Source organism: Monodon monoceros, unplaced genomic scaffold, assembly GCF_005190385.1.
Source record: "Monodon monoceros isolate NGI ecotype Baffin Bay Population unplaced genomic scaffold, NGI_Narwhal_1 Super_Scaffold_19, whole genome shotgun sequence".
In the NCBI taxonomy this organism is placed as follows: Eukaryota; Metazoa; Chordata; class Mammalia; order Artiodactyla; family Monodontidae; genus Monodon; species Monodon monoceros.
The window spans coordinates 13,918,029-13,926,317 of NW_021703775.1; the positions used below are offsets into that span (position 1 = coordinate 13,918,029).

Here is an 8,289-nt window from a genome sequence, read left to right on the forward strand (position 1 = left end):
GCAGGAGCCAGGGTGGGGTGGGGGCTGGCAGGAGTGTCACTGCTGGGAAGAGGAGGGGATCAAAGCAAAGCACCTGGAGGGCCCTCCAGGGCAAAGGCAAACACTGAGGTCACGGCTGCTCCCACAGGGCTCTGTTCCCACGCCCCAGCCCCCAGCTATAAGGGCCCCACCCCAGGCAGGGTGTCCACACTGTGGAGAAGCCATGGCCAAGTCGCCCCTGCTGCCGTGGCTGTTCCTGCTGCCTGCGCTCTGTGGGCCGGGCACTGGTGAGTCTCCCCAGCCTCTCCTCACCCCACTCATCACCCCGGGGCCAGGCGTGGAGGGGGCATCACGACCTCCTCCACCACTTACTGAGCCCTGGCTCTGTCCCACGTATTATCCTCAGTCTGTACCTTGTCCTAGTTTTAAAGATGAGGGGGTTTTTTGGTTTTGTTTTGGTTTGTTTTGCGGTACGCGGGCCTCTCACTGTTGTGGCCTCTCCCGTTGCGGAGCACAGGCTCCGGACGCGCAGGCTCAGCGGCCATGGCTCATGGGCCCAGCCGCTCTGCGGCATGTGGGATCTTCCCGGACCAGGGCACGAACCCGTGTCCCCTGCATCGGCAGGCAGACTCTCAACCACTGTACCACCAGGGAAGCCCGATGAGGGGGTTTTGACTCAGAGAAACTCCAGGGCTTGTCCAAGGTCGCACAGCTGGCAGGCACTATAGCAGGTAGAACACAGAGCCGTCTGACTCCAGCATGTTTAACAGTCATGCGTCCCAGTAAAATTGGATTTGGAGGTTGGGTGAGGCCAGGGTGCCGGGTGTGGCTCGGATCCCAAGGTTGCTCTGGCCCCAAACAGCAGCTGTCGGGACCACCTCATCCCCGGCCTGTGCCCAGGGCCCCGAGTTCTGGTGCCAAAGCCTGGAACAAGCATTGCAGTGCAGAGCCCTAGGGCACTGCCTGCAGGAAGTCTGGGGATATGTGGAAGCTGTGAGTACCACCCAAGGATGTACCGAGACCAAAGGTCTTGGGATAGAGGGTCCTGGGTAGGCTCTGGATGGGATTGGAGCCCCTGTAGGGGATGGGAGGGGATGGGATAGGATGGGATGGGATGGGATGGGTTGGGGGGGAAGGGATGGGATGGGTTGCAGGGGAAAGGATGGGATTGATGGGATGGGATGGGATGGGATGGAAGGGGATGGGATAGGATGGGATGGGATGGGATGGTTTGTGGGGGAAGGGATTGGATTGATGGGATGGGATGGGATGGGACAGGATGGGATGTGATAGGATGGGTTGTGGGGGAAGGGATGGGATTGATGGGATGGGTTGGGATGGGATGGGATGGATGGGATGGGATGGGATCGTGGGCAGTTGCCTGTGTCTTGGAGCACCCCATCAGCCTCAGCCACCTGAGCTGGGAGCATGGCCTCCACTCATGTGCCCCAAATTGGGGCCCTCTCCTCAGGCTGACCTGTGCCAGGAATGTGAGGACATCACCCACTTTCTCATCAATATGGCCAAGGAGGTCATTTCCCAGGTAATGAGGCCCAGACCCTGGACTGAAGCTTGGGGATTAAGAGAAAGAGAAGAGGTTAGCCCCATAGAGGAGCCACCTCCAGCTTGGGGGTGACCCCAGGTGCCCCCTGGCCAGGAGGGGGTCCGGAAGTGAGCTCATAGCACAGCCAGAGATGGTCTTTCCTGGGGGGAGCAGCCACGTCTGCGCCCAAGTACGTGGCTCATTAGCACCCTCCCAACTCCAGGGCCCTGGGTGAAGGTGGCCATTCAGGTGGGCGATGGCCCCGTGTCCAGGGGCTCAGGCAGGGCAGACCTCAGAGAGGACAGGCTGATGGTCCCCTCTCCCGCCTGCCTCCCAGGACACGATACGGGAATTCCTGGAGCACGAGTGCGACGTCTTCCCGCTGAAGCTGCTGGGGTCCCAGTGCCACCTCAAGCTGGACACCTACTTCCCACTGGTCATCCACCACTTCCAGAGCCAGATGGTGAGGCTCTCCTGCCTCGCCTCCACCCTGCCTCCTGCACAGCCTTCACGCCCTCCCTGTCCCTGAGTTACCCCCGCACGTGGCAGCCCACCCCCTGCCCACACGGGGTGCAGGAAACTCGGTGCTCCTCGGCCTGTACCCAGGTGACAGCGCCTCCCACTCAGCTGTACACGGTGGGCCTGCACGCTCTCAGGCGCCGGCACACACCCTCAAACCCTTCGCACAAACACTCGGCCACACACTCACTGCACACAGTCTCACGCAACACCTACGCCGTCTACACGCTCACACGACAAACGCACTCTCACGTACTTACACTCACTCATTCTCACAAACATCCACGCTTACACTCGTTCACACACATTCCCAGACACGTGCCCCAAAGTCCCCACTTGACCCCCTCTCTGCCTTTGGTCTCCTCTCCCACCCCGACAGAGTCCTAAACCACAGCCCCAAACCAGCCTGCTTCCCCCATTCCAGGCCTAAAGGCAGTTACCTGGTGCCTGGGTCCTTGAGCCAGACGGAGGGGGAGTGGGGTCCCCTCCCCCGTCCCAATCACCTTCTCACCCTGCGTTGTACCCTAGAACCCGAAGGCCATCTGCGGGTCCTTGGGCCTGTGCAAACGCGGGCAACCAGAGCCAGGGCAGGAGCCAGAGCCATCAGGCCCCCTGCAGGACAAGCTGGTCCTCTCCGTGCTGCCTGGGGCCCTCCAGGGGAGGCCCGGGCCGCAGACACAGGTGAGATGGAGATCCAGAGAGCGAGGGCCGTGGCCGAGGCCCTCGATCACTTGGCCTGGGAGGGGCAGCGTTGGGAAGGGGACCAGCAGCTCCAGGCAGGGCCTACGGCACGACCAGGAGGCGGGGACACAGAAGGCGAGGCGAGTCGGGCAAGGCAGAGCCCGGAGGAGCCTTCTGTCCAGCTTGCCTCCAGCGCGCTTCTCTCCCCCAGGATCTCTCCGAGCAGCGGTTCCCCATTCCCATCCCCCTTCCCTTCTGCTGGCTCTGCAGGAATATGATCAAGCGGATCAAAGCTAAGATTCCCAAGGTGAGGCGTCCGGGGCCACAAGGCCGCCCACACCTCTGCTTCCCCCCACCCCTCCTCATACGCCCACCAGGGGCCAACTGGCTGCATTGTCCCCACCCAAGGGACCCTGGCACTCAGGCTGGGGCTGGTAGGTGCCAGGCCTAGAGCCTGTTCAACAACTGTGGGGGATTCCTTGGCGGTCCAGTGGTTAGGACTCGGCACTTTCACTGCCGTGACCCAGGTTCAATCCCTGGTCCGGGAAACTAAGCTCCCTCAAGCCACGGGGGAGAAAAAAACAAACAGAAATGAAACCACTGTGAGGCCCCGACTGTGTGCCAGGTACTATGCCAAGTGTCAAAGTACAGAAAAGAATCTCAGTCGTCTTTGTAGAAACGGTTCTTTTTAACAAAAGGAGAATTTCCGCAGATGGACACTCCATCCCTGCCTGCCCCAAACCTGGGGTCTTCCAGACCTGTAGTGACCATCACCCAACGGCCCTGCCCTGAAATGGGGCCCAAGTGAGGAGACGCCCTGCCCTGTCGGCCCTTCCAGATGAGGGCATCCCCACCCTCCTGAGTTTGCATTGTGGTGGGAGAGATTTCTTTCAGGTAGTGGTTAGTTCAGAGCAGAGAATTAATACAGATGAGGGGAGGGACAGTGATGGGGGAGGAGGTTTAGGATGGTCGTCAGGGGGCATCTCTGAGGAGGTGATGGCTAAGCTGAGGCCTGGAGGATGACAAGGACCGACGGGCAAAGGGCCTCGAGCAGAACGAGCTTGGTCAGCTGTGTGGCTGCCTCAGGTGGGCTCCGGGAGAGTGGTCGGCGGGCCCGGGAGAAACACCGGAGCCAAGTGAAGGAACGCTGGGCCTTCTTCTGAACACAGTTCACAGCTGTGGAAGGGTTTCAGGCAGGGAGAGGCCGTGACTGGATTTACACTTCAGCAAGATCGAGCTCCTACGGTTTGAAGAATGAATTGGGCGGATGGGAGCGAAAAATGAGAGTGAGGAGATGATTGCAGAAATGGGGGGGTGGAGCTAGGAGGGGGACTGGGGACGTGTCTGAGATGGGGGCTCTGCAGGACTCAGCGATGGATGGGACCTGGGGAGTGGGGACGAGAGAGGAATCGGCAATGACGCTACGGACTTTGGCTTGAGCCATGGGTTCTCTGGAATGGCCCCAGCTGAGATGAGTAGATTTGAGAAGAAACAGGTCTGGGCAGAAAAATCATGAGTTCTCTCCTGGCTGTGAAATACTCCTGTGCAACATGCAAGAGGAGGCGACAAGTAGGCAGCCAGATCCCCCAGCCAGGTCCAGAGACATCAGTCCGAGAGTCGAGGCTACAGACAAGATTGAAATCCAAGGGAACGGTTGGGATCATACAGGGACGTGGTGTGGACCAGGTCGAGGAGAAGGAAGCCCGGTCCAAGCAAAGGGAAACACCAGAGAAAGAACCTGAGGAGGGACAGCCAGGGAGGTGGGGACACCACGGCATGAGGGTCACAGAGGCTGAGAGAAGAAAGCATTTCAGCAAGGAAGGAGCAGTCATCGGGCCCCAGAGCTGCTGAGGGATTGACAACACATGTCCAGGGGGATGCTGTGACCTTGAGAGCTGTTTTGGAGGAGTTACGGGGACCAAAGTGTAGCATTGAGTATTGACAACTCTTTCATGACATTTTTCTGGGAAGGGGAGGGGAGATGGGTGAGACTCTTTTTAAAAGTTATTTATTTGTTTGTTTGTTTGTTTATTTATTTATTTATTGGCTGCTCTGGGTCTTAGTTGCGGCTCACGGGATCTTCGTTGCCGCATGCAGGATCTTCGTTGCGGTGTGCAGGATCTTTAGTTGTGGCATGCGAACTCTTAGTTGCAGCATGTGGGATCTAGTTCCCTGACCAGAGATGGAACTCAGGCCCCCTGCATTGGGAGCACGGAGCCTTAGCCACTGGGCCACCAGGGAAGTCGCGGGGTGAGGCTTTTTAATGAGAGAAGCTATTTTAGCGTGTCCACATGCTAAGAGACCAATGGGCAGGAGGGAATAGCAATGAGGCAGGACAGAGAGGGGGATGCAGAGGTGAAGCACGTGTGCAGGTGGGGGCAGGGTGGACCCAATGCACAAGGAGATGGGCCAGCTTTTGACAGAGCAGGGATACCGCGTCAGAGCAGGAGGGGAGGCTGAGTGTGGGATCTGATGCAAGCAAATGGGTACATTTGGTGAGATGTGCCATTTGGAATGTGTCACATCCCAGAGAAGTACACGTCCCTCTGCCCTACTCCTTCCTCGGCCTTTCTGGTGCTAGGGGACAGCGGAGTGTTGCAAGCAGGAGCAGGGCCCAGGCCAGCCTGCCGCATATAGGTTCTTTTATTTTTAATTGAAGTATAGTTGATGTACAGTATTATACATTACAGGTGTACAATATAGTGATTCACAAAACTTGGAAAGGTTATATGCCATTTATAGTTATTATAAAATATTGGCTATATTCCCTGAGATGTGCAATATGTCCTTGTAGCTTATTTCATGCATATAAGTTCTTGGCTGAATGAATACGGGTGCGGAGGGATGAGCGTGCCTGCCGCCTCTCTCCTTGCCCCTCAGCTGGGAGGTTGTGTTTGGAATCAAGGGTGAGGTGGGGAAACTCCTGGCTTCCCCCAGGGACTCCTGAAACCGCAGGCTCTGGAGCACAGACAGGAGCGGGGAAGCACAGCACGCCCGGGTCAGGAGGGAGAAGACCCAGGTCTGGTTCTGCCACTGCCCCAGGCTGCCATGTGGCCTTGGCAATGCCCACCTCTCTGGGCGACTCTGGAATTTCAGCAATTCCAGACTCTTTGAAGTCAAAGGTGGGTCCATGGCCTGAGTCTTGCACCAGCTCAGTGATTCTGGGCAAGTCCCCTGGAGTCTGTGATGCTCAGGGTCCTTATCTGTAAACAGCATAATAATTCTCCAAGGGAACAAGGTAAGGTCTACAAAGTACCCAGCTAGTGCTGGGCACTGACTAGGTCTTTCAAGAGAAAGTCTGACCCTGCCCTCTCTCGGCCCCCACCCCAGGGTATGCTGGTACAGGTGTGCCACAGGGTACCCCGGGTGGTGGGCGGCATCTGCCAGTTCCTGTCCGAGCGCAATTTCGGCACCCTAATAAACACACTGCTGGACCGCGTGCTGCCCCAGCTGCTCTGCAGCCTCATCCTCCAGTGCTCCAGCGAGGACGGAGCTGGCCCAGGTGAGCCTGCGGTCCCAGCCCCTGCCCATCGCCCACCCTGGCCCTGCACGACCCTCTCCCTCCCAGGTGCCCCTGCACTGCGCCAATGAGGACAGGAACTAAATACTCTGCAGGGCATCCTTGACTGTTTTTTCTCTCTAGCCCTCACCGCTCTGGGGTCCCTGCCAGGAGAATGGCTACCGCAAGACACTGAGTGCCAGCTCTGCGTGTCTGTGACCACCCAGGCAGGGAAGAGCAGCGAGCAGGCCATGCCACAGGCAATGCGCCAGGCCTGCCTGGGCTCCTGGCTGGATAGGCAGAAGGTGAGGGACAGGCACATCAGGGGCTGCCGGTGGTGGAGGGTTGAGCCCAGGAAAGGCTTCCCAGCCAGAGATACGCTGAGATACTCCCCCCGCTCTCAAGGAGCTCAGACAGGCAGACAGGACGTGGGTCAAACAGTGGTGGCGCTGTAACTTAGGGCAAAACCCGCTAAGGTCAGGAGCTGTCTCTGGACAAAGGGTGTGGGCTCTGGAGGACCAGCAGGCCTCCCTCATGGACCAGGAGGGAGGCCTGGTCATCTACCAGGAGATGAGTAATGCCAGGGCCGGCTGGAGCCCGAGAGGGCCTGGCCGTCTCTCCAGGGTCCCAGTCCTGTCCCAGAGCCAACCCTCCTTCCGGTGTGACTCAGTGGGGACCAACCCCCCTGCAGGAGAGGGCTGGGCCCGAAGCCCTGGAGTCCCGGTACTCAGAGTGGGCGACAAGCCCGCTGACTCCCGTCCCAGGGGGCCGCTTTCTACATGGTACTCCCTACTTCTCATCACATCAGGTCTCCAAGACCACATGAGCTTTAGGATGCCTTCCAGAAATGATATTTAGGGGGAGGGGGAAAAGGGGGATGAGATTCTGCCCCTGTGCCTCCACCTCCAATGTCCCTGGCTCTCCTGGCAGAAACCCCCATTTCAGCCCACAGCAGCGTGTTCAGAGTCTTACAGCCGGAGCTTCTCAGTGGGGACTGAGGGCTGGACCTACACGAGGTCGGGGGGAGCCCTGGAGTGATCCATCTAAGTGGGGAGGCCTGGACAGCCAGGCAGGAGAGCCCTGACCTGGGCCTGGGCCCACCCCACCCTGTGTCTGTCTCCTTCCTCAGTGTGAGCAGTTCGTGGAGCAGCACGCTCCCCAGCTGCAGACCCTCGTGTCCGGGGGCTGGGATGCCCACACCGCCTGCCAGGTACACCCACCCTTCCCAGCTGATCCCGGGACTTTCCTCAGCTCCCAGGACCCCCACCCTCTCCGGTCCACGGTCCTCAAGGGCCCCATTCCCCCAGGTGCGGGGCAGCCCCAGGAGCACAGGCCCCCAACTGGGACATGCCCTCGCATGTTTTACGATAGAAAAGGCAGTCTCAGAGAAGTCGAGAGAAAGCCACAAAAGAACGAAAAAGAGGCGTATGGGAAGGGAGAGGGCAGCTTTAAGGAGTGTGGTGTGATGTGCATTCTGGCATGGGGGGTGTTCACTGAGCAATGTGTGCTTGATGGGAGGGTACCAAGTGAGAATCTTGGGGCAAGCATCCCACCTCCTCCAGCTCTAAACCCAGAAGGCCTGTGGCTCAGGGAGTGGCCCAAGGAGTCCACGAGGTCACATCCAGAGCTCCCACCAGGTGGCAGGTGGAGTGAGAGCCGCCCCTTCCAGGAGGAGATTCCCTAACATCCTCAGAGCTGGGAATGGGGCCGGGCGGGGGGTGGGGGGTGGGTGGCGGTGTTACAAGCCCTCAGGCCCTAATGCTGTCCCTGTGGCAGGCCGTGGGGATGTGCATGACCCCGATCAGTCCTCTCCAGTGGGTCCACAGACCCCGCTTCTGATGAGAAGTCAACGCCATGCCAGGTGAGTCCAGGCCCCCAGCTGACGGGAGTGTGGGCAGGTCCTCCTCCCATCAGGAGGGGAGCCCCTCTGTCCCCAAGCAGGAAAGGACAGCCACTGATTCTGCCTGCTCCCTCCTCCTCTTCACAGGCCAAACTCGAGGCTCCTGAGGGCCCCTGGCAGCACCTTCACCAGAAGGACCTCTCTCGAACCTGCTCGCCCCTCTGCCCA

The 8,289-nt window shown here is 59.2% G+C and overlaps 1 protein-coding gene across 1 annotated transcript; it reads left to right on the top strand.

Annotated features, from left to right (window-relative positions):
* The first annotated feature begins 202 nt into the window (after nucleotides 1-202).
* SFTPB (surfactant protein B) lies at nucleotides 203-8,060 on the top strand. The gene is made up of 10 exons (XM_029232495.1): nucleotides 203-266; nucleotides 845-972; nucleotides 1,451-1,522; nucleotides 1,860-1,985; nucleotides 2,570-2,722; nucleotides 2,934-3,029; nucleotides 6,053-6,224; nucleotides 6,366-6,526; nucleotides 7,351-7,431; nucleotides 7,998-8,060. The coding sequence occupies exons 1-10, from the start codon at nucleotides 203-205 to the stop codon at nucleotides 8,058-8,060; spliced, it is 1,116 nt and encodes a 371-aa protein (XP_029088328.1).
* The last annotated feature ends 229 nt before the right edge of the window (nucleotides 8,061-8,289 follow it).